Source organism: Chelonoidis abingdonii, chromosome 1 (genome assembly GCF_003597395.2).
Source record: "Chelonoidis abingdonii isolate Lonesome George chromosome 1, CheloAbing_2.0, whole genome shotgun sequence".
Lineage (NCBI taxonomy): Eukaryota > Metazoa > Chordata > Testudines > Testudinidae > Chelonoidis > Chelonoidis abingdonii.
The window spans coordinates 100,311,664-100,336,820 of NC_133769.1; the positions used below are offsets into that span (position 1 = coordinate 100,311,664).

Genomic DNA, 25,157 nt, shown 5'->3' on the forward strand with positions numbered 1-25,157 from the left:
CCATTTCCCAGCCGTGTTTTTAGGGGGATCTTGGAGATTTGGGCCTTGCATTCCTTTCCGGAGCTGGGTGTTGGGAGAGCCATGACAGCATTGTCAGTCAGGAGAACAAGGGTAACATAGCTTATGGAAGGAGGCAGGGAAGGGGGGTGACTGAGAGGCTCAAGGTTCCATCGAAGAGTTTTTGGCCTTGGTTGCAGAAGCAGGGAGAATGTGGCGCTGGTTTCTCTCCCTCCCCTTCCATTGTCGTTTCTCTCCTGACTCCTCGCTGTCTGATGACATGCTGTGTGTGCAGAGATGCAGGTTAATGCTGGGTGGCTTTTCCTTAAGTGAGGGGTTCTCAAGTGGAGGAGTAGCTTCAGTCCCACTTCAAAGATCTTTATCTCCTCTCCAGTCTGGGAGAGCTGGCTGGGAGATCAAGGAGGATTTGCTGATGCAGAGAGCTCCCCTCACTAGGCAGAGGCAGGGAAAGAGAGAGATTCCTAACCAGGCAGAGTCCAGGGAGCAGAGAATGGGGTGCTGCTAACTGGTAGGCCCACCCAGGTCAGTGGGGTGTCTGTGTTTCCTGTTGGGGTGGTGGCAGGAGCTCTATCTCACTGGTGCTATCCCTTGGGTCAGTGCGGTGTGTACTGCGAGGAATAGGTTAGGATGCTTTGCACCCCTGCGGGGATGCGTGGAGGTGCCCTGTCCCCGGGTAGTCCCCTCCTAGCTCAGCACGATGTTCCCTCTGAGAGCACCTGGGGTCTCCATGAGGCAGTGCTGGGAGAGCCCATCTCCTGTAACACTACCACTCATGGCAAAGAGGGAACTTCACCTGTCCCAATACACTGAACAGACATGCAACACAACACCCCCGTGGGGCAGGGGAGGTGACATAGAGAGGCAAAGGGACTTGCCCAAGTCACACAGCGAGACGGTAACACCAATGGGAATAGAACCCAGAGATCCTGACTCCTAGACCCCCTGCCTCTCAGTGACTCTGGGGCTGTTGCTACAGGGATACCGTTTGCTGGAGCAGTAGGTAGTGTCCTCTGAGGGAAGCATTGGGATGCCAAGCATCTCGTGGGAGGCAGGGCTGCCTTGTCCATGATACAGTCCTGCCCCATCGTAGGTGGATGCTTTGGGGTGCTCTCTCTGGAAGGAGAGAGAGAAAGAGGTAGAGGGGGAGAGAAAGCAAAGGACATGGAGAGACTGGCTAATCCTGGGGTCTCCCCAAAGGGCGGGCGCTCCTTGTAGGGCTGCTGGAGCCAGGGCATGGATGAAGCATTGTGCGAGAAGGAGAGAATGGGGTTGCTAATGGTGCAGTGCTGAGTGATAGGGAGGTGGGGCAAGTAGGCATTTTTCTAGCACGCTGAGGCTTCCTCACCAGCTCAGACTCATTAGCTGGGAGATTTGGCTGTAAGAAAACACCATGCTTTTTAAATAAAGCTGAGATTTGAATTTGCAAATGTTACAAAGGAAATTGGGGGTGGCCGCAGCAGCGAGTGGCCATGTCTGGGAAGGGGCTAGCCTGGTGGCATGGGCCATATCCTCTGCTGGTGTAAATTACATTGGCTCTAATGCAGTGATGCCCTCTGACACCCTGAGGGGGTCAAGCCTGGCATCCCTAGAAGGTGGCTGCAGGAGGTAGCTGAGCTGGCTTACCCACATTCAAGGTCCTGGCCCATCAGAACACAGTGTGACCTCCACTGGAGTCAACGAGAGCTGCTTGTGGGAAGCCTCTAGGCTAGCCCAGGCCAGTTGGGGTTTCTGTCCCACCCTGTGGCCCGTTCGGTAGCAGCACCTTGCATGTTGCTGTTCAGCACGAGTCCAGCTGCACCTCTCAGTCTCTGTCTCTGTCTCTCTGCGTCAGTTCTCATCCCTTTCGGTTTCTCTCTTGCTCATCTCCCCTTCTCTTTCTCTCCTTCTCCGCCTCTTCTTTCCCTTGCTCTCTGTCTGGGCCTGATCCAAAGCCTGTGGAGGACAGTGGAAAGTTACGCTTTTTTCCTCTCATCTCTCATTGTCTCTCCCCCTCATTCTTTCTCCTTCTCCATGAATCTCCTTCTGTCCCTAGCGTTCTCTGTCTGTTCTTCTCCTGTCTCTAGCTCTGTGCCTGTTTAATGGCACTGTGATACTTACCATCAGAGCTGTTTCATGAAGGTTTCCTAGGCTAGGAATGATGGTCTAGTGGCTGGGGCCCTGGACCAGTCATCAGGAGTCCTGGGTACAATTTGCAATTCAGCCACAAACTCCCTGTGTGGTCTTGGATGAGTCACTCAATCCACCCCATATCTCACTTCTCTGTCTGTAAAACTGGAGTCCTAATGCTTCTCCTCCTCCCGGGATGCTGTGTAGTGCTCAGATGCTCTGGTGACGAGAGCCAGATGGGTGCCTAGATAGACAGACTGATGTGCCCACGAGCTGGGCTTGCTCTGATTTGTGTGGTTGTGGAACTCATTAGTCATCAGTATTTGGGTGAGTGCCAGATGTCTGTGAAAATGCCTGCGAGTCTCTGAAGTTGCACAGATGATTGTGCGGCAAGCGCTCGATCCGTTACTTGCTATCATCCTGTTGAAAATGTGTCAGCCATCCAATCGGTGAGCAGAAATAACGCGATGTGATATAGGCAACCAACTAATCACACAGCCCTGCCAGTGAAGAGTCAGAACGCGGAGTTTGCAGACGACTCAGAGGCTAAGAGCACTTTGCCCAAACACTCTGGAGAATGAGGAAAGCAGAGTCAGGTGGTTATTTACTCTCCAAAATACAGGGCTGGTTTCGAAACCAAGCTTAGTGGGACCAGCTCTAGTTGACATGAGTAGAGCATTGTCTCTGCCTCTTCTCTTTGTCTCTCTGGTTATCTCCTCTTGTCTCTGTTTTCCTCTCTTGTGGTCTGTCTCATCTTCCATCTTTCTCTCTGTCCTCACTCCTTCATGCTCTCTCTCCTCCTTTTCATTCTCTGTCTCCTTCCCTCTCTCTCCTCTGTCTTCCCATCTCTCCAAGAGCAGTGGGGACCTATCTTCTGTAACTTATCCCCTGGCATCATATGCCTGGTACCAAACCCTACTGGGCTGTAGGGTGACCAGACAGCAAGTGTGAAAAATCGGGATGGGGGTAGGGGGTAGTAGGAGCCTATATAAGAAAAAGACCCCAAAATCGGGACTGTCCCTATAAAATCGGGACATCTGGTCACCCTACGCGGCTGGCTGGGGGCTGCACACATCAGATGCCTGCAACTTGCTTGCTACCATGTTAGAGTTGCCATGGGAGATGGGGGAACAGGGAGAGAGGAACAGCCTTCCCAGCAGCCGCAGCCATAGCAGCCAAAACTCCTCCCTTGAGCAGAGAACACCCACTCTTGTCTCCTTCCCCCTGCCCCCCTTTAGAGAGCACACCGCAGAATGCTGCCTTGGAAGCCCCCTAATTAGTGTCCCACCTGTCCTGAACAGAGCCCTTCATTACCACTGATGTGATTGCGGACGGCACAGATTAGCGTGTGTTTCAGGGTGGGATCAGTGCCAGAAATCCACTCCAGTCCCCTCCCCTCTCCTAAACCCATCCTCCCCACTCCCCCCACCCCAGGGATCCTGCCAAGAGGGGGCGTTGCCCCAGAATCCCATTTTCTCGGTTTACTGGGGGGCACAGGGAGGGATGGAGGGAAAGAGAGCGCATAAAAGTAGATTCAAACCAACAGCAAACAAGGCCTCCCCGCTCCTGACCGGATGCTGTTTGGAGGGATTGGAAACGCCCTTCCCCCTCCCTCCTCTCCCTACATATGTGTGCGCAGGTTGGGGGTCATTACCAGCCCCATGGTGTCTCAGGAAGCCTGTGCCTGAGCTCAGAGGGTGCTAATTAGCGAGAGGACTGATGAGATTAGAAATTAAGTGTTTGTTTTTCTCCTTTCCTGTTTTTTTTTTTTTTTTTTAATTGAGCAGATGGAGAGTTTGGAGTCACAGAGTGGGAGGCAGCCAGGAGCCTAATTGGGAGTCAAAAGCCCTGTGGGTGTGGGGTGGACAGGAGGCAGCGCCCCCTGACACACACACATACACAATGCTATGCCAGCCGCAACAAACCCTGGCTCTACCATGCAAAGGCCTCTTGCCCTCCACTGGCATGAGTGGGGCATTCCCTCTCTACTTTCCGGCCCTCCCCATGCAGTGCTCCCCTAAGGCCTGACCCCCCTCACCCCCAGACCCTTGCTCTGCTGGCCTGAGGGGAATTCAGTCTCCAGCTTCGCTCAGGCCTTGCCTCCTTCTCTGTCACATGGGAATCCCAATCCTGCCTCTGGCAGAGTCCCCCTCTGGGGGGGTGGGGGCTGATTTCCCCATCACATGAAGGCCCCTTAATATCACTCTGGCAGCCTGGAAGTGAGTAGAGCCAGTCTCCCCTCTGGCTGGAGCAGATTTGGCATCGGGGTCTGGGCTAGCCCTGCCTCCAGCTCCCAGCGTAGGGGTCTGTTGAGGGCAGGGAGGAGGCATGCCCAACTGGCACTGTACCACGGCTGTCCTCTGCTCCCAGGGCTCAGAGGGGGCCATGGGAAAGGAAGTGTAAGTGGGAGCAGCCCAAAGGCTGCATGGGAATGCAGGATGGGGATTCAATTCACTGCTCCGCTTGCTCCCCCAGAGCTGGCTGGGAAGGGTGCTCGGAGGATTACTGCTTTTGCCTATCCCGCGGGAGACCAAACTCTTTCACCCAGCGTGACCTAGGCTGAGAGAACTGTGGCGCCAGGGGACCAAGAAACAAAGCAGCACTTAATGTTGGTCTACAGTGTCCTCCTTTGGCGGTGTGTAGCTGGGCTCCCGAGAGTCGCCCGTTCCATTCCCAGTGGTCAGAAGGCTATGTCTGTGACAGGCCAGCCTGGAGAAGTGAAGGGAAATTGCTGTGATTATGCGGCCCTCAGTGGTCCAGCAGGGCTGGGATGGAGTCAGGGGATGCAGCTGAGGGCTGTAATAGGGGAGGCAGCTGCTGGCCGGGACAGTTGGCTTTGACTCTCAGATGTGGAACACCTTAGGGGACAGCCTGTCACTAGTCCAAGCCAGAGCCCTAGTTTCAGCTGCTGAAAGGTGTAAATGGGAGCGTGGTGATGCCAGCTGCCTAGCTGAGGGGGAGGGGCTGAGCAGGCATGTGCCACGAACTGCTTGGCATCTCCTGGGAGAGTGAATAGGCTGCAGGCAAACCACAGCCGCCTTTTTGCACAGGTTAGGGATGGGAAATCCCTCTGCTGGCTAAGCTAGCGGGGATGGCCCTCTGGTATTCCTTGTGCTTCAGAGCCCTGAGTTTGAAGCCTGAGACACTCTGTGTCTAAGTGCGTGAAACGAGCTACGGTAGTCCAGGAGGGCAGGGGATGCAAGTTAATGGCGAGAATAAAAAGTCAAGGGTGTATTTGTGTGTTCATGTGTATATGCCTGCGAGTTTGTGCCTGTTGTGTGTCTGTTTGTGTCTCTGTCTGCACGCTGGCGGGTGTGTGGTTGCTTTTCTCAGTGTAGAGGCTGTGTGTCTGTGTTTGTGTTGTTGGTGTGTGGGGGGCCTGTGTGTGTGTCTGTGTAGGAGTCCATCCCCGCTCCCTTTGTCACCTCGGTGCTCTTCACCACTTTGCCGTGCTCCCCTCCAAACAAATAAGCCGGTGGGAACCCAGCCCCCACCCCATTACCACCACATTGCAGCTGGATTCCTGGTTCGGATTCGTTGTTCATGTTGCCAAGACAACAGAAAGCCAGGGAGTAAATGAAAGTATCCTCCCCAGTGCTTAACACCCCCATGCCACAATGTAATAATGTCAGAACAGAAATCTGGTTCACACCTCACCCTCCTGCTCCAGTTCAACAGAGACTCTTCTGGATACCAGTAAAGTGCCTGCCAGAGCCTTCAGTTGATTGAAGGCAGAGAATTAGGTTGTGGGGGTGGGGGGGGGGGAGCATCTTCACCGTTGAAGTGATTAACGGTTTCACCGCTGTTCCCTGCCTTTGCTGCACGAGAAGGAGCCGTGCCCATAAGGATCAATGTTGAACATCAGTGGAATCGTGGTCCTAGCTGAGTTGGTTTCTAAGAAGGTTTGGCTGGCCAGCACCATTGGGAACCAACCTGTGTCAAAACCAGTCTTAACAAAAGTCATCATAGAGTCGGTAAGGATGGGGTCTTAGAGACATGCAGGGAAAGTCAGGATGTAATTAGGCCAGGACTAAGATTCCCCTCCAGCTGAGCACAGAAAATCACATGCTGGGATACCTGCTGAGCTCAAAGAGGATCTGTCAGATACACTCTGTGCTGCAGTCAGGCAAAAAAGGGTCTCTCCAACTTTGCTAGCTGCCTGGGAATAATATATGCCTGCCTGCAATGGGAATACCAGGATTCACCTAGGCGGGGAAGAACCTGAACTGGGCTACTGTGGTCCCTGGAATGGACTCTGGGGGTAGCCCGTGGGAGGAGGGGAAGAACCTGAACTGAATTTATTGAATGCTTCCTTCAGATCTGGAGCCCCTTAACACCCAGGGGATGATCCTTCCTCTATCACCAGCATGAGAATATGCTGTAGTCCAAACACTGGTTACTTTTCCCAGCTGTGGCCGTCAGTCGTTTCATTAGGAGTCTCAGTGAGTCTTTGGCTGGATTTCCCCCGGGAATCCGATTTCAAGGCTCCCTAGTGACTGCTAATGTGTAAATACAGTGTGCCTCAGCATGGCAATGTGATAGCAGGAGTGGTTTGGAGCTGTTAACTCTTCATCTGTCAGAGACCATCCCCAGTGAAACCCCCCTCCATCTCTGCGTGACAATTGGTGCCAACTGGAAAGATGATTGGCACAAGTCTCCTGCTTCTGAGTACACTTAGTTTACAATGTGGTTTAGTGGACCCTGGGTCACCTCACTCCCAAGTGAATGGGGAGGCAACAGAAGTGGCCTAAGGAAAAAGGCATAGCGATCATTTGATGATTTAGTTTAGCAGTGTACAACAGCAGCTGTGTAAAAAAAAAAAAAAAAACCAAAAAAACAAGAACCTATTTCACAGGCATTAATTAATACAAGCAAAGGGGGAAAAACACAACTTTTTAAAGGTTTCACAGAGACTATAAACTGGCAGCATGGGGTAATACATGCAAATTAATGGCATAAATTTTGGGTTACTTTACTTCACAAATGTTAACAAGCTCATAAAAAATATTCTTTCCCAGTTTTCTGTCAATGCGTATTTAATTCTTTCCCTTTTTTTGTTGTTGAAAAGATTGTTTTCAGTATATCACTCCTAAATTAATTTGGATTCTTTTCTTTTCTTTCTAATTTCTAATGTGCCCATCATCATAATATCTAGGCATGGATGTTGTAGTATCTAATCTCTCTCTCTCTCTCTAGCAGTCAGTGCACCTTCAGCCTGGGAATTCTATACAAAACACTGCCAATTTCTAAACATACATTTTCCCCTACTACAGGTAGACTAGTGAGGCAAGGAGCAAATTAATGGGACAGCTGAACAACCTGACTTGTTTACCAACGACTCAAATTGGTATTTGATGTAACAGAGCATAGAGACAGAGATAAATATATGGGTAGATAGCTGGACTATCCCATGGATTCGCTTCCAAACAGCCGTCTCCATCCCTCATGCTGTAACCCCTCTTTCCATTTCTCTGTTTCCACAGAACTGGAGATAATGAGGGGATTCCAGCTCCTTGCTGAGACCGGGATACTGTGAGTACTTGCTCCATCTCTTAGGTGTCTCTGCCTCCTGAGTGCTTCCTGCTTTGCTTACTGTTAAAACCAAACACTTTAGTGAGCCCTGCAAAAGCCGCTCTTGCTGTCCTGCCTCTATCCAAGCCAGCAGGATCACCCCAGCCTTATTGTCAATATGAATTATAAATTTCAGACCTCAGGCCCATGCTGGTGGCTCGGCGGAGGGAAGTAGACTCTCATTTTGACCTGGAAAACCGAGCTGAGTTGATTGTGGAAATGGCGGGGAAATGGAGCAGGGAGATGTATTTAATGGCAATTCATAGTTTTGGCCACAGTCTTGCTCTTTCACACCATGGAGTCCTTGTCGCCAGTGCTCTGTTTCAGCACCATGGACAGCAGTGCCCTGACCTAACTTCCCTCTTTAAGGGAGCATCAGGTGTTTTTGGAACACCAGAAGGGAAAGGGGAAGAAGGGTGAAATGACAGGCTGGGGTGTCCAGTCAGCAGTAAATGGGAGACTATATTTTTAGAAGCAAAGGGAAGAGGAGAAGAGAGAGAAATAAGATGTTGGTGGGTGGATCACTCAAAGGCAAGAGAGAGCACCCAGGCAGGAAGAATCTGTTGTGTTTGGGAGATGTGGGTAGGATCAGTACGGATGCTTAGACAGAATAATATGGGCCCTGGAATGGGACTATGCATGTGCTTAAAGTTGGGCATGTGCTTCAGTGGTTTGCTGATTCAAGGCCCGAAAGTATAAGCAGAGGAAGCGGGAATGAGAACTGGATGATGAGCAAGGGGCATAGTAGGGAATGGATATGGGCCTTTTATGAGGGCTTTGTGGAGAGGAAAGATGGACTGTGACTGAGGGGATTTAGGTTAAATTCCCTGCTCCACCACAAACATCCTGTGGAACTTTAGGTGAGTCACTTACTTTCTTTGGGCTTCAGCTCCCCATCTGTAACATGGGCATAACAATCCTTTATGAATGTAAACAAATAACCCAAGTATGGAGGGACAAAATTAGAAAAACCAAGGCACAAAACGAGACAAAACTAGCTAGAGACTTAAGGGTAACAAGAAAACATTCTACAAATACGTGGGAAACAAGAGGAAGACCAAAGACAAGGTAGGCCTGTTACTCAGTGACGGGGGAAAACAATAACAAAATGTGGAAATAGCAGAAGTTAGTAGTGAGTGGACATCTACAATAGTCAATGCAAGTGAAAATGAGGTAAGATCAGAGGGTTAAATAGGGAAAGTACAAGTTAAAAATTACTTAGACAATTAGATGCCTTGTAATCACCAGGGCCTGGTGAAATGCGTCCTAGAATACTCAAGGAGCTGACTAAGGAGATATCTGAGCCATTAGTGATTATCTTTAAAGAGTCATGGAAGATGGGAGACATTCCAGAAGACTGGAAAAGGGCAAATATAGTGCCCACTTATAAAAAGAGGAATAAGGACAACTTGGGGAATTACAGACCAGTCAGCTTAACAATGGAGCAAATAATGAAGCAATCAATTTGCAGGCACCTAGAAGATAATAAGGTGCTTAAGTTACAGTCAACATAGATTTTTCAAGGGCATATCATGTCAAACCAACCTAATAGCTTTCTTTGATAGGGTTACAAGCCTTGTGGATAGGGAGGAAGTGGTAGATGTGGTATATCTTAACTTTAGTAAGGCTTTCGATACTGTCTCGCATGACCGTCTCATAAACAAACTAGGGAAATTTAACCTACTATAAGGTGGAAGCATAACTGGTTGAAAAACTGTTCCCAGAGAGTAGTTATCAGTGGTTCACAGTCAAGCTAGAAGGGCATATCAAGTGGGGTCCCACAGGGGTTGGTCCTGGGTCCGGTTCTGTTCAATAACTTCATCAGTTATTTAGATAATGGCATAGAGATCACACTTACAAAATGTGCAGATGATACCAAGCTGGGAGGGGTTGCATGTGTGTTGGAGGATAGGATTGATCTTCAAAATGATCTGGACAAACTGGAGAAATGGTCTGAAATAGGATGAAATTCAGTAAGGACAGATGCAAAGTACTGCACTTAGGAAGGAACAATCAGTTGCACACATACAAAGTGAGAAAATGACTGCATAGGAAGGAGCACTGTGGAAAGGGATCTGGGGGTCATCGTGCATCCCAAGCTAAATATAATTCAACAGTGTGACACAGTTACAAAGAAAAGCAAATATCATTCTGGGGTGTATTAGCAAGAGTATTGTAAGCAAGACACAAGAAGTAATTCTTCTGCTCTACTCCACGCTGGTTAGGCCTCAACTGGAGTATTATGCCCAGTTCTGGGTGCCACATTTCAGGAAAGATGTGGACAAACTGGAGAAAGTTTGGAGAAGAGCAACAAAAATGATTAAAGGTCTAGAAAACATGGTCTATGAGGGAAGATTGAAAACACTGAGTTTGTTTAATCTGGAGAAGAGAAGACTGAGGGAGGACGTAACAGTTTTCAAGTACATGAAATGTTGTTACAGGGAGAAGGGAGAAAAATTGTTCTCCTTTATCTCTGAGGATAGGACAAGAAGCAATGGCCTTAAATTGCAGCAAGAGAGTTCAGATGGAGGGGTGAGTGAGTTTGGGCTATATGGAGCCGCAGTTATATGAGTGAATGCGTTGGGGCTGTATTGAGTTCAGATGGAGCGGTGAGTGAGTTTGGGCTGTATGGAGCAGCAGTTATATGAGTGAGTGTGTTGGGGCTGTACTGAACAAGGCAGGGAAGTGTAACCCCGAGCAGTAGCTCATTTTTGAAGAGGAAAGAGCCGTCGTTCCGTTCAGTGATAAATGTTGAGTCAGTCCTACATGTGGTTTTAGTGAATGGTGTAGCTAGGTGGAGGATTTTGAATGGGTTCAAGGCAATTATAGAGTGAGTTGATGTAGTTCATAGAGAAACAGCTGTAGGTGGATAATGGCTGAAGCAGGTGTTAAGCGGGAGAGCCATTCGCTTGGTGAGAGGAGCCCTAGGATTTTTTGGTGGAAGTACCCACTCTAAGAGGGATAGGGTGACTCAGTGCACTGTTGATTCAGTGGGTGGGTGGCACAGCTGGGGTGGGGTAGATACAGACTGATCACTGAAGCAGTGTGATGTACCTAGGGTACAGTAGAACTAAGTTGCCAAAGCTATTGTGTCTGTATATATGGTGCAAATACAATTCCATTAGCTTCCTTTCCTGGGCTTTCCTATGTGCCGATCGCTCTAATAGATGAGTGGGCTGCCTGTATCTGGCTGCCACTTGTGCTTCTGTTTCTGCCATGTTTACATTCCTGTTTGCAACCCCAGTCTCCTCTGGAAGGACGATAGTAGAAGAAAAAAGAAGATTGAAAGAAGCTGGCAGAGGGAGAAAGCACCCAGAAAACCCACCTAAACCCAAAGAAATAACTCCGATGAGCAGGGAGAGTGAGAGAGGGAAAGAGAGAGAGAAATAGAAATATTCTGGAGACTAAAAGAAATTACCATACGCCGGGATCCTGTTATTCAACCTAATTTTCAAAGGACTGCAGCTGTCGCACTGAGATAATCTGTTAATTATAACAGTCATCGTGTTTTTGCAATGGAAGAAAAAACCCAGGCTCTAAAGCAAGTGGAGGTGGGGAGGGAGAGAGGCAAGGCTGTGTCAAAATGCATGTCAGGTGTTAGCTCTCTGGTGGATGTGGGAGAGTCCTCCCAAACAGTGCCTAGCTGCTGCTGCTGCCCAGGTGTTGAGGATGCAGAGAGGAGGTCTGCATCCCTTTGCTTGGAAGAGGGTGAGTTCAAAGCAAAGGTGGAGCCATAAGTGTAACCCACTGGCCAAGTGAGCACATGACCCCTTCTGTGGCAGAGCCACAGAGTGTAGGTGCTTGGCACTGTTCCTGATGAATCAGAGGTCTGTGCTTTGGAGCCAGAGATCATGGATTCACTCTGATTTTGGGGGCAGAGCAAAATGTATGTATCTAGCAGCCATAATGAGCAGGACATGTGCAGAGTTGTACCAAGTTTGGGAGTAATGCCTCTTTCCGTGGGGGGCTGTGCCTGAGTTCAAGATGGATGGGCTATGCAGTTTGCATGGTGCTCTAGAAGAGAGTAGGTCTTCTGGAGGTTGGCCTCTCACAGGGAACAGCAAAGAAGGAACATGAGAGAGGAGTGAGAGTATCTAGGTCAGGGATTTGCTAGACCTCGGAGCATGAAGTGGGCTATTGAGGGGGAAACAGTGGAGGAACCTGGGCAAGATTCACATATTTGTATCCCACAGACAAGAGCTGTGCTGCAGAAGGAATTGTTTTCAGGGGATGTCGGATTGCAGATAGGCCTTCTCCAACATGGAGCCACCCTACCACAGCCAGGGCTCCCTGGTCATTCCCTGCTGCAACTCCCCCTCCCCACACCTGCAGCCAGCGCTCCTCATACATTCCCTAAAGTGGCCCCCCCATCTCAGCGAGCACTCCTGCCCTGTTCCACCCACAGCCAGCGCTCCCACCCCCTTCCCTCCAGCAACTCCCCCACAGCCAGCGCTCCCATCCCATTCTGCACAGTGACCCCACCAAAGCCAGCGCTCCTGCCCCATTCCCTCCAGTGACTCCCCCACAGCCAGCGCTCCTGCCCCGTTCCCTACAGCGACCCGCCCACACAGCTAGCGCTCCCATCCTGTTCCCTACAGCGACCCGCCCACAGCCAGCACTCCTGCCCCGTTCCGTACAGCGACCCGCCCATACAGCCAGCGCTCCCACCCCATTCCCTACAGCGACTCGCCCACAGCCAGCACTCCTGCCCCATTCCCTGCAGCGACCCGCCCACACAGCCAGTGCTCCCACCCCATTCCCTACAGCGACTCGCCCACAGCCAGCACTCCTGCCCCGTTCCGTACAGCAACCCGCCCACACAGCCAGCGCTCCCACCCCATTCCCTACAGCGACTCGCCCACAGCCAGCACACCTGCCCCGTTCCCTACAGCGACCTGTCCGCACAGCCATCGTTCTCATCCCGTTCCACACAGCGACCCCGTCAAAGCCAGCGCTCCTGCCCCATTTCCTCGAGTGAATTCTGCACATCCAGCACTCCCGCCTTGTTCCCTCCAGCAACTCCCCACACCATCAGCACTCCCACTCCATTCCCTACAGCGATCCGCCCACAGCCAGCACTCCCGCTCCATTTCCTCCAGCGACCTCCCCCACAGCCAGCGCTCCCGTCTCGTTCCTCACAGCAACCCCCCTGACAATCAGCGCTCCCACCTCGTTCCCTCCAGCAATCCTCCACAGCGCTCTCATCCCATTTCTCACAGCAACCCCCACAGCCAGTCCCCCCGCCCATTTCCCTACAGCGACTCTCCCCACTCCCAGCGCTCCCGCCTCCTTCCAGCAATGCCTGCACAGCCAGTGCTCCCGTCCTGTTCCCCACAGTGGCTCCCCTGCACAGCCAGTCCTCCCGACCCATTCCCTACAGTGACCCCCGCCCCCAGAGCCAGCGCTCCTGCCCTGTTCCCCACAGTGACTCCCCCACAGCCAGCGCTCCCGCCTCATTCCTTCCAGCAACCCCCTCACAACCAGTGCTCCTGCACTGTTCCCTACAGTGACTCTTTTTGAAGCCAGCACTCTCTGCTTTCTTTTCCACATTTCCTCCTCCTGTGCAGTCCAGGGAAAGCAGTGGAGGAGAGACATTGAAGCCCTCCCTCCCCTTGTCAGGCTGAGCGATGCAGAGAGCTCTATCGCTAATAACTGTTTACAGAACCTGTGATCTCTTGTTTCCCTGTCCCTCGCCTTCTTTTGCTCACCTTCCCCCTCCCTGCTGGAAGCTGCTGTGGGTTCTCCAGGTGGACTTGGGTTAATGCAAATTCCCCATAACTTTTAATAGTGCTATGATTATAAAAAGTGACTGGGTCACTTGGGAAAACAAAGGGTGCTCTCTCTGGCCTGCCAGGGAAGTGGCTCCCGCATGGAAGACAATTTCTCCAGCACTCAGGACTCCTAAATGAGATTTCCTCGTTGAAAGCCCACTCATCTGTGTGGTGCTCTTGCCCTCCTGAGCTGCTCTAACTATCTCTCTGGAGCTTTCCCTTTCCTCTTGTCCTACAGTTGAGGGATGTAATCGCTGCAAAGGGCTTATTTACATCGTTGCTTTCCTTGCTGTGTGGTTTTACCTCTTCCTTGAAGATGTTAGGTTCAATGGATATGTGTTCTTTTGCCTCAGGCTAGGTGTGTGGAGAAGAGAGTGGCTCTGGGTTGTCAGCTAAGCTTAGCCCCTTCCATATTAGCACTGGGGAGGACTTGTGCTGAAAGCTTCCTTGGAGCAGTGCCAAGCTCTGCCCTTCAGCCATGCCAACTCCCTCACAGAAGTGCCCGTCAGCGCCAGCCGGGGTGCAGGCACCGTGAGCTTCCTCACAGCGGTGCTGCGTCAGTGCCAGCTGGGGTGCAGGCACTGTAAGCTTCCTCACAGCAGTGCCCCATCAATGCCAGCCAGAGTGCCAGCTCCATGAGCTTCCTTACAGCGGTGCCCTGTCAGTGCCAGCCAGAGTGCAGGCTCCGTAAGCTTCCTTACAGCGATGCCCTGTCAGTGCCAGCCAGGGTGCAGGCTCTGTGAACTTCCTTACAGCAGTGTTCCTTCAGTATCAACCAGAGCTTCAGGGGAGTTAGTTTTCCCACGGTGGTGCCATGCAGGACTCCCATAGTGTGAACTTCCTCACAGTGGTGCCTGCTGGGATTCAGGTGATGAGACTTCCTTTGTCACAGTGCTCTGCCAATACCAGCTAGGAGTCCAACACCATGAGGCTGCCTCTCAGCTGTACCCTGTTAGAACCAGCCCATACTCCTGCACTGCGAGATTCCTGACCCAGTGTGTCCCTTCCAGGACCAGTGACTTGAGCATCTGTGCTGCAGTAGCCTATCTTTGTGCTCCCAGACCTTTGCAATGGAAGCTTCTGCATAGCAGTGCCCTTTTGGCTGGGATGCAGGTAGTGGGAACTTACCCATTCAGCTCTAGCAGGGGCTCTAGCCCTGTGAGCTGCCTTCTGCCCAGCAGTGCACAGCCAATATTCCAACTTCCATGCAGCTGGACCCTGTCGGTGCCAGCTGGGCCCTCTGCAACGTGTGCCTCTTGGGGAAGCCCTTCATCACTGAGTTCTGGCACTCAGACAGTGGGAGCCTCCTCAGCTTAGTCCCCAGCCAGTACCAGTGGGGACTCTAGCACTGTGAGCTTCCTCATAGCAGTGCCCTGTCAGTGCCAGCCAGGGCTAGAAGCATGTGAGTTGGGGCTATGACAGTGGGAGCCTTTCTGCAACCTGCAGTGCCCCTGGGGCGGGAGACAGCTATCATTTGAACCAGCCGTATATGGAACCAGCTGTATCTGTGCCAGCACAGAAGGGCAGGGGGTGGTCTGAAGCCACCAGAAAGCAGAGCCCTGGCGGGGGTTAGTCGGCACATGTCACTGACTCAGGGTGGTTGGAACTCAAATAACAAGCCATGGGGCAAAAGCTGAATAAATCTCCCCTTCTCTGAGCAATATTGTGGGGCATAAGTGCCAGGTTCATACAGGGGAGAGTCTGCACAGGGATTAGGGGAGAGCAAAAGAGAGGGGAGGGAAATAAGTGGGGGAGCTGAAAAAAGAGCAGGCCCCATGCGCAGGAGAGATAGGCAGGCAGGTATGTGGAGGTGAGCAACCATTTGGACAGGGCGAGGAGAGGCAGGGAGGGAGGCGGCTCGGCCTGTCTCTGGATTTCCAGTCCCGGAGGGAGCCAGGAGTGTTCAGTGGGTTTTTAAAGCATAAATTTCTAATGTGGAGGCTCTTAGCGCTGTTTATGTGATGGTAGAATAAACGCCGGCTTCCTAATGCCCTGGGCCTCGCTGGGAGGGGATGCGAACGGCATGTTAGTAACACAGGCCCCAACTCCCAGGATTTCCCTTAGTGACTTGTGCTTTCATTGACACACGGAGCCCGGGCTTTGACCCCTGAACCTTCCAGCACACTGAACCCACCCCATTCCCTGGTTCCTCCTGATACCACCTTGACTGGCAGCTCAATCCCCCAGCACTGCCCCATCTCACTGCCCCGATCCCCCCAACTCACTGACCTCCAAACCCCCGAATACTGCTGACTCCCTGACCCCCCATCCCTCAGCACCACCCTGACTCACAGCCCCCCGGTCCCCCCATCTCAGTGACCTCTAAAACCCCCAATACTGCTGACTCCATGACCACCCAATCCCCCAGCATCACCCTGACTCACTGCCCCCCGATCCCCCCATCTCACTGAACTCTAAAACCTGATATTCCTGACTCACTGACCCCCCAAACCCTTGGCACTGCCCTGACTCACTGCCTCTGATGCCCTCAATTCACTGACCTCTAAAAACCCCAATACCCCTGAGACACTGACTCTCCCTCCTCCCCCCCGGGTCCCTTCATATTGCCCTGGCTCACTGAGCCCCACGCACACATCTGTTCCCCTCAGACTCACTGACCCCTCCAATCCCCCAAGGCTCACTGACACTCACCCCAATTCCTCCATACCACCCTGGCTCAGTAACCCCCCAGTCCTCTGATCCCCTTTCACGGATCCACGGGATCAGTGCTACGCCCCCAGCTTTTGAACAGTCTGGTAGAGGAACCCCTTAGATGTGCCATACCCCCCAAGGGTCTCACTCTTCCTTCAGGGCAGCCCACGCAGTGTCAGAGCTCACAGGGTCTTCAGCACCCCTGCTTCACCCTGTGAGCTCTGCTCAGTGAGTCCGACTGACAGACTCCTGGTGGAGACTTGTGCACTTGTCAGAGACTCATGCACCACAGCCAGCATTTGCAGTGACGTTCACGCAGCGTTGTCAAAACAGTGGGGTTTATTAGTCAGCTGGAATGCAGCATAGGAAGTGCTTAGGTTAGCACAGTGCACTGAAGGTAAAACAAAGTCCTCTCTGGTCAGCCCCGAGCAATTCACCAGCCAAGCTGTAATGAGCTCCGTTTTCAAGCTCTGGGTCTCTCTCTGACTTCCTTAGTCAGTTCCCAGGTGAGAGAGCCCCCAGCTTCCTCCATAACTTACATCTCCCGCCTTTCCAGCCTTTGTTCTCAAGCTGCTCAGCTTCCCTGCTGAGAGGCGGGGAAATCTTCCTCTGGGTGGTTGGTTGCTAGGTGTCAGCAGCCCAGTGTTTGGGCTTTCCAGTGTCTTCTCGGGTTTTCCGGTGATATGGGTCAGCCTAGGTCAGTCCTTTTTCAGAATCATTATGTCTGCTCAGCCAGCTCAGCAACACATACACACCCATGTCTGTTAGCTGCCCTGAGAGCAAACGTAATCCTTTCCCTCCACTCCCCACGGGGTAACAATGCGAAGTATAGGGGAAACTGAGGCACACAGGCTTCATAAAAATATTACCAAAAATTCCCACTTTGTCACAAAGGAAATTGTCTGGGGGCCGCAACCCCCTGCTCTGGGAGGTGTGTCATCTTTTCCTGAGGTTCCCTCCACACCAGCCCCATAGGCCTGCCCTTCTTACCTGCATTTCCCTAGCACACCCCTTCCCACCACCCTAGTCTGCAGCTGCTTCCTCCAACCCCCCCCTGCCCACCCACCATGCATATCAATTTCTCCCTATTTGGGGCTTTGGAGAAACAAGAGGGAGGATCGTTGCCAAGTGTGGTGTCAGCACCTTCCTGGCCAATACTGAGGACACTGCTGTTTCCTGGGATTGTTGGACTGATCTGCTGGCTGATTTATAGCAGGGCTTGGCTGCAGGACAGCATGGTCCGCCTCTCCTCCTCTGAGTGGTGGATGCCTTGGCTGTGATGACAGAGGAAGAAGAGGCATCGTGGGATGCTCACCTGGAGGACAATGCAGGGGGTCACTCCAGGGGGAGATAGGAGTTTGGCGAAACTTGCTGCAGGAATATGAGGATCGGCCAGTTTATTGGCTAGGAACTCTGCGTATGGGTGAGCCAGGAGCCAAGGCACAGAGATGGGAGAGCTGGGGTTGGGGAAACCTCTCCTACCCTGTGCCCTTTACCCTTGGAAATGCGAAGCTGCTGTCCCTTTGCATGGGAGGGGGACTGCATAGGGATTCAGCATGCGTATAGGCCAAGCACAGGGGGAGCAACAGCTACAGCCACAGGGGACTAGTGTGCCATGGTGCCCACCAGCCCTTACAGGCAAACCTCCTCCTCATCCCCTGTCCCCTGCACCAGCCAGATCTGACTTGCACGGGAAGGGGCTCCTCTGCACAAGTCACATTGGTGAGCCAGGCCTCCCTCTGCGAGAGAGGAACCTTGGACCTGTCCTGACAGCTGCCTCCCCTTTAGCTGTGAAGGTGCCATCCTGCATCAGTGCTTGGGTAGCTCCGCACCCCAGAGCTGGCCCGGTGACTCGAGCCTGGGAGCTTGTAGCAGTTCCTGCTTTGCCGGCAGTTCCAGCCAACATAATGAAATGGGCTGAAGGCAGTAGCAGCATGTCAGCGCTAAACAGAGTCTGAGGACTGTGTCCATGGTGAAGAGGGGTGAAGGTTGGCATTGGGGGACAACTAGCTGAGAGGAGGTTGCCAAGCCAAACAGTAGCAACGGTGGAGGAACTTGTGTGTGAGAGGTTCTTCCCCTCCCCGCAAGGGGCTGCTCCCACAATCCACTTGAGGGTGTGTTGGGAGTATTGCTCTCAGGGCTCTCTCTGGAAACAATGTTTGTTTATCTGCTTATCTTGTTCCCTTGTGTTTGTGGAGCTGGCTGGCTGGCGAAAGGGCACCTGCGAGCAGGGAACCCAGAGGGAGAGGAAGGGCCAAAGAGAACAGCCTAGGGGTGTGGGACAGCAAAAACCGCTCAGCCGGACCTAGGTAGGGAGATACCCTAGAAAAGGGCAAGAGCAAGCCAGCTCCAGTGGGAGCGGGGGAAGAGAACTAGGAAGCAACAGGAGCAAATCAACAGTGACCTGGCTGGGGTCAGCTGAGCCTCCTTCCCTCGACCCACCGGGGGATGCTGAATCAGGGTATTATTTATCGTTACATTAAGACTTGAAGATAGGAGGAGCCAGACCTTGGAAACCAGCACCACTTGCTACAACACAGTCCCTGGCCACAGCAAACCTGTGCTTCAGCCAGGGGCCGTTACGTGATGGTCACAGGTGGTACAAGTGTGGAGGCCTCAGCCAGTCAGCGGTGGGGAACGGGTCTTTTCCTCCATCTTGTTGGTTGGATCTCACTCGTCCTTTGCCCTTCCCCCACTCCATCCTCCCCCTGCCCTCCCCTTTGGCTCTTGGCTTTCCTTTCTGGGTTATTCAATATGCAAGTGTCTCTCTCTCTGACACCATCTCTGATCCCTTAATCCAGCTGCCCTGGTAATTCTGCAGCCCTAGAACAGCTCAGATCTCTCCACAGACGTAAACCTCCTTCTTCAAGGGTTTGCTTTTCTTCCCTGCTCACCCCCACCCCACCCGGCCTTTTCTTCATTCTATTTATGCCCTTCGGGTCTCTGCGTTGGAAATTGGTTGGGGTTTAGCAGCAAAGGGTTTAGCAATATCTTTAGTGACTATCTCTGGGGGAAAAAAAAGAAGAATGAAGAGAGAATCCTTAATCTTAAATAATTAAGATGCATTTTTTTCTCTTAATTCTTACAGCTCCCCCCACCTGTGCCCCAGTTGGAGAATGGGAATGTCTCCTTAGCCCTCAGTAGAGGGCACTCAGCTAAGGCTGGGGATGCACTGACAGCATAGTGGGAGAGGGGGTCAGTGTGAGAATGGGGATGTGTCAGCAGGGGGTGCTCCTGCATGGAATGGAGAAGTGTAGATCTGGCCAGAGAAGGGAGACAGCAGATAGCTCCTTGGCACCAGCAGGGGATCTCTCACACAAGTGGGGTGTGTTGGCAGACCCTGGGAAGAGGGGACTCCAAGATGGAGCAGAGAGGATGTTGGCTTGGTGTCAGTAGGGGGTGCTATTCTCCAGGTCAGGATGAGTCTCTGAGTCTGAGGAGGGGGGTGACGATGGGATAGCAATGTTTCCCTGTTACCAGCAGGGGGTGCTCTCCCACGCTGGGGTAAAGCAGCTAATGATTCTTTCCCCTCATCCTGATGAAGCTGGTTGGATTCTTTAACCAGCCTGGGCAGGAAATAGTTTGGTCTCCCTTCCCGGCAGTAGGCACCATGAGAGCACAAATAGATAAAATTAATACAGCACGTGCTGCCCACCTCACATGGATGCAGCTCTGTATACCTGTCCCATGCCAAGTACTGGAGCCAGCTGTTGCTGGAGGGCTCTGCCTGACAGCCCCCATCTGCCCTGTGCCAACACACCCCTCTGTTCTGGCATAGGTCTCCGGTGCTCACAATCCCCTCCCCCCGGTTCCAGACACCCCTCTCTGAGCCCTGCTCACGAAGGCTGTGTTGTCCCCAACTCTTGCCTGCACTGAGATAAGGGAAGTATTTTCGGAACGAGAGTGGTTATACAAACAATTAATTATTTATCATTTTGCATCAAGGAAAAAACACCCCATTTATTTGAGATTCTTATTTATTTATTGTCGGCGTGCACACATTTGTGTATGGTGTGATTTCCGTTCTCTACGCCCGCAGCTGAAACTCCTTGGGGCTGGGTTGGCTTGGCTGTGTTTTCTTTATGCTCTGGAGTTTTAAGCAGATCATAACACAGCCGTGTCCCTCCCTCTGTTCCATCCCACCTTCCCCCCCTACCCCCCACAACCAGGCTGTGATTCCATTACATAACGAAACCCAAGTACCCTTCTGGCTATCACTGATACAAGATTATGTTGCAAGGGATCCCTTTGCCAAGGCTTATCAGTATAGCAGGCAATACCGCCTCCCCCCACCCACAATGCTCTCTTTCTACTCCTCCCTGTCCCCAACAAACTAACAACCCTAGCTGTCTATGTCCGTATTTCAAAGCCCCCAATTGATGCCTCCTCTTGTCTCTCGTGTGTTTCCTTTCCAGATTCCAGTGACAGATGGATCTCTTGCTCGCTCCCTCTCTAGCTCTCTATATTTTTGTTTTCAAGATGTTTGAACTGAAGTTCTGAAGCATCTCGGAGGGGACCCAGGCGAGGGGGAGGAGGAGCATCCTCCGGAGCCCCGCGACAGAAGAGGCAGCTCCTCCGAGTCACCTCCGTGGTGGTGGGGGAAGGCGGGGAGGGTGTGTGTGTGGGGGTGTCGTTCCTGAGCCTCCAAGAAGATCTGTTGTTTAATTTTTGTTTTGTTTTAAAGAGAAGCACAGATTTCCACTCTCCCCCGCCCCTTTCCTGGATTGGGAGCGGCAGGAAGGAGTGGATTTTGCCCCCTGCTGTTCTACACCCCAGGGTTGGCGCGGAGGGAGAGAAAAATGTCAGTGATGGCACCGGATAGAACTGAGGTGACTGTGCCCTCCTGCCGCTAACCAGCAAGGGAGCGTCGCCTCTTGTCCCCTCCCTTTGCTTTTTGGAGGCTTCTTTTCTTTTTTGCCTGCGGGGGGAGGGGAGGGGGCGCCGCATCCGAACATGCTGCTCCTGGGCTTGTGGGCGGCCGCCCTGCTCTGTGTGTTGTTCCCCGGCACGGTGCGCGGCGACTGCTGGCTGATCGAGGGGGACAAGGGTTACGTGTGGCTGGCCATTTGCAGCCAGAACCAGCCTCCCTACGAGACCATCCCCCAGCACATCAACAGCACAGTGCACGACCTGCGCCTGAATGAGAACAAACTCAAGGTGGTGCTGTACTCCTCCCTCAACCGCTTCAGCAACCTCACCGACCTGAACCTGACCAAGAACGAGATCTCCTACATTGAGGACGGGGCCTTCATGGGCCAGGCCAACTTGCAGGTCCTGCAGCTGGGCTACAACAAGCTCACCAACCTGACAGAGGGCATGCTGCGCGGCATGGCCAGGCTGCAGTTCCTCTTCGTGCAGCACAACCTGATTGAGGTGGTCACACCCACCGCCTTCTCCGAGTGCCCCAGCCTGATCAGCATTGACCTGTCCTCCAACCGGCTTAGCAGGCTGGAGGGGAATACCTTCACCAGCCTGAGCAACCTGATGGTGTGTGAGCTAGCTGGCAACCCCTTCAACTGTGACTGCAGCCTCTACAGCTTCCTTACCTGGCTGGTAGTCTTCAACAACGTCACCAAGAACTACGACCGGCTGCAGTGTGAGACCCCCCGGGAGTTCGCCGGCTACCCTCTCCTGATGCCTCGACCCCACCACAACCGCAACGCCATCACCATCTTCCAGTCCATGTGCCGGGGAGGCACCATCCCATCCCTCTCAAGGATCAACCCCACCCCCTACACACCTGACTCCCAGAGAGACCTGGATGAGAACTCGGGGTTCAACCCCGGGGACTTCCTCTCCGTCGAGCCCCCAGCCTCCTCCACCACCGACTCCTCATTCAACCCCAGCATCAAGCTGCACCAAGTGACCATCACCTCAGCGACCTTGGTGGTGACAATCCCCTCACCCTTCAGCAAGATGTACGTGCTGGTCCAGTACAACAACAGCTACGTCTCTGATGTCACAACTCTGAAGAACAAGAAGGAATATGTCACTCTTAGCAAGCTGAAGGCCCACACGGACTATACCTTCTGTGTGGCTTCCATCCGCAACTCCAAGCGCTACAACCACACCTGCCTGTCCTTTGCCACCAGGAGCAAGGGGAGGGAGGACCCAGTGCCCAATACCTCCACCACCACTCACTACATTATGACCATCCTAGGCTGCCTCTTTGGGATGGTCATCGTCCTGGGGGTGGTGTACTACTGTCTGAGGAAGCGAAGGATGCAGGAAGAGAAGCAGAAGTCCCTCAGTGTTAAGAAGACCATCCTGGAGATGCGCTACGGCTCGGATATAGACACCAGCTCCATCGTCCACTCTTCGCAGAAGCTGGGCGATCCGCCCGTCATCCCTGTCTCACGGATGTCCTCCATCCCTTCCATGATCGGGGAGAAGCTGCCCCCGTCCAAGTCAATGGAGGCTGGGATGGAGACCCCCAAAGTTACTACCAAGGGCAACTACATTGAGGTGCGGACGGGTGGCGGGGATGCCCTGGAGAGAGCCCAGCGGGACGACGATCTGCGTGAGCTTGACAACGGCCAAGGCTCAGCAGCTGAGATCTCCACCATCGCCAAGGAGGTAGACAAGGTCAACCAGATCATCAACAACTGCATTGATGCCCTCAAGTTGGATACAGCCTCTTTCCTGGGAGGAGGGAGCGGCGTCGACTCGGACATGGCGTTTGAGTGCCAGTCCATCCCCGCCGGCTCCTTGGGTGGTCTGGAGCGGCCTGGCTTACTGTCACCACCTTACAAGGAGAGCTCCCACCACCCCCTGCAGCGCCAGCTGAGTGCGGATGCGGCTGTGGCCAGGAAGACCTGCAGCGTCTCATCCAGCGGCTCCATCAAGAGTGCCAAGGTCTTCAGCCTTGATGTGCCAGACCACCCGCCAATGAGCAAGTCGGATTCCAAGTACATCGAGAAAGGCAGCCCACTCAACAGCCCCCTGGATCGTCTTCCCCTGGTGTCCCCGGGCGCCATCCACCACCTGGAGGTCAAACCTTCCTACCATTGCAGCGAGCACCGACATTCCTTCCCGGCCCTATACTACGAGGAGAGCGCCGACACCTTGAGCCAGCGGGTGTCATTCCTTAAGCCGCTCTCCCGCTCCAAGCGGGACTCCACATACTCCCAGCTCTCCCCCAGACACTACTTCTCGGGCTACTCCTCCAGCCCTGAATACTCATCTGAGAGCACCCACAAGATCTGGGAGCGCTTCCGGCCTTACAAGAAGCACCACCGGGAGGAGGTTTACATGGCGGCTGGCCACGCCCTGCGGAAGAAAGTCCAGTTTGCCAAGGACGAGGATCTGCACGACATCTTGGATTACTGGAAAGGCGTCTCCGCGCAGCAGAAGTTGTGACTCTCTCTTTAAAAGGAAAGAAAAAAACCCAACAGCCACCAACAAAAGAACCACTTGACTGTGAACAAAAACTGAACAGGACCCTCCCTCATGACAAAAACGAACCAAGAACCATTTCTTACAAAGTTTACAAAAAAAAAAAAAGCAAGCAAGCAAGCAAGCAAACAAAAAACAAACTCTCGCAGTGAATTGTCTCTCTTGTGTTATGGGGACCAGTGTTCCTCCTGCAGCTGGTTGGGAGGAGCCGCTTGCTTAGACACTGTGGTAATGACGCTGATGGGCTAACGGGAGGGAAGGACGAAGAGGGGGTTAGGCATGAGCGGGGGGCAGAGAAGGATGCTAACCAGGACTAGACTAAACCACTAACCTTCGCTTTTATGTTCCTGTTGTTATTTTGTTCCAGATTGTAGGGGGGTTTAAGGATGGGGGTGGGGCTCCTGCTTACTCCCTTGGGGGGCGGCCCCCACCAAGAGAAAATGGGGGATGTCACCAAACAAAGAACCCCTCCCTGTCATTTTAAGGGTTTTGGGTCTTCAAGGCTTCCTCCCACCTCCGCAAGACTTGTGGGGTTTCTGCAGACTCTAGCATGTAACTGGAGGCTCTCTCTCCTTTTCCTCCACCTTGGACTCCATTAGGGTTCCCTGAGCTTGGGGGGTTGGGTCCCCTGGCTCATGCCACATCAGCTTCCCTCGTTCACTGAGGAAGGGCACACAGCACAGGGCTCTCCCTGCCTCCAGTGCATTTCAGAAGAGAGGTCACTGGCTTTCTAAGGTCCTGGGGAGCCCCCACCCCCAGTCCCAGCCAAACAGTCCAGTTGTCTTCCAGGAAATGCTGGGGAGCGTGTTCTCTGGCATGGCAAAGTGGGGTTTGCTAATGGCAGGATGATGAGGGAGCAGGGAAGAAGACGGGAATTCCCAACTGCCCTGAGATCTGAAGGGTTCCCCTTCTCACCCCGCCCTCGCCCCACCCCAGAGCTGGGGAGGGGCACGCATCTTCCACCTCCTTCATTTGTGCTGCAGGTTCTGCACCCCCACCCTGTGCTTTGGGGGTGGGGGATCAGATCCTTGAGGAGGGCCTAGGGTAGTGGTCTCCAAACTTTTTTGATCGCGCACCCCTATCAGTAAAAACTTTTTGAGCACGCACCCCCTGCTGCACTGCAGGGCTGGCTCTACCATTTTTGCCACCTCGACCAAAAAACCCCAAAAAACCGCTCGGCCTCCCACCCAAACTGCCGAAGTAGGAAAAAAAAAGGGGCTCAGACTCCCACCCAAACTGTCGAAGCGGCGCTCTCCAGCGGCGCTCCCTGAAGGATCCTCTTGTGCACCCCACTTTGGAGACCACTGGCCTAGGCAAGAAATAACAATCACAGGATGCTCCTATGACTCCTCCCACCCAGCTAGACCAGAGCAGGGCCCCCTCTCCCTGGGGGCAGGGGGGGTAGAATGAGTGTATGGGACCAGGGGCAGCTCTCTATTGCTCACTACACTGGATGTGTAAAAAGGCTGGATCTGGAGAGGACAGTGTGTGGGACCTGGATTCAACACAGGTGGGGCACACGTGCCTCCTACGGATAGGCGAGAGCTTGGAGAAGAGGGGTAAAATATGGGAGGGAGGGAGAGAGTGGGGAATGGCCAGGAGAAAGAGGGTACAGCCCAGGAGATTGGTTCCAGGGCAAGGGGA

The 25,157-nt window shown here is 53.0% G+C and overlaps 1 protein-coding gene across 1 annotated transcript in view; it reads left to right on the forward strand.

Moving 5' to 3' along the window:
- The window catches only part of ELFN2 (extracellular leucine rich repeat and fibronectin type III domain containing 2), a 55,543-nt gene extending 30,769 nt beyond the window's left edge, over window positions 1-24,774 (forward strand). The window contains exons 2-3 of the mRNA XM_032779172.2: window positions 7,608-7,656; window positions 20,534-24,774. Of these exons, the coding sequence (XP_032635063.1) occupies window positions 21,072-23,477 (2,406 nt within the window). The 5' untranslated portion in view covers window positions 7,608-7,656; window positions 20,534-21,071 and the 3' untranslated portion in view covers window positions 23,478-24,774. The remainder of the gene's footprint in view (window positions 1-7,607; window positions 7,657-20,533) is intronic.
- Window positions 24,775-25,157: the final 383 nt, after the last annotated feature.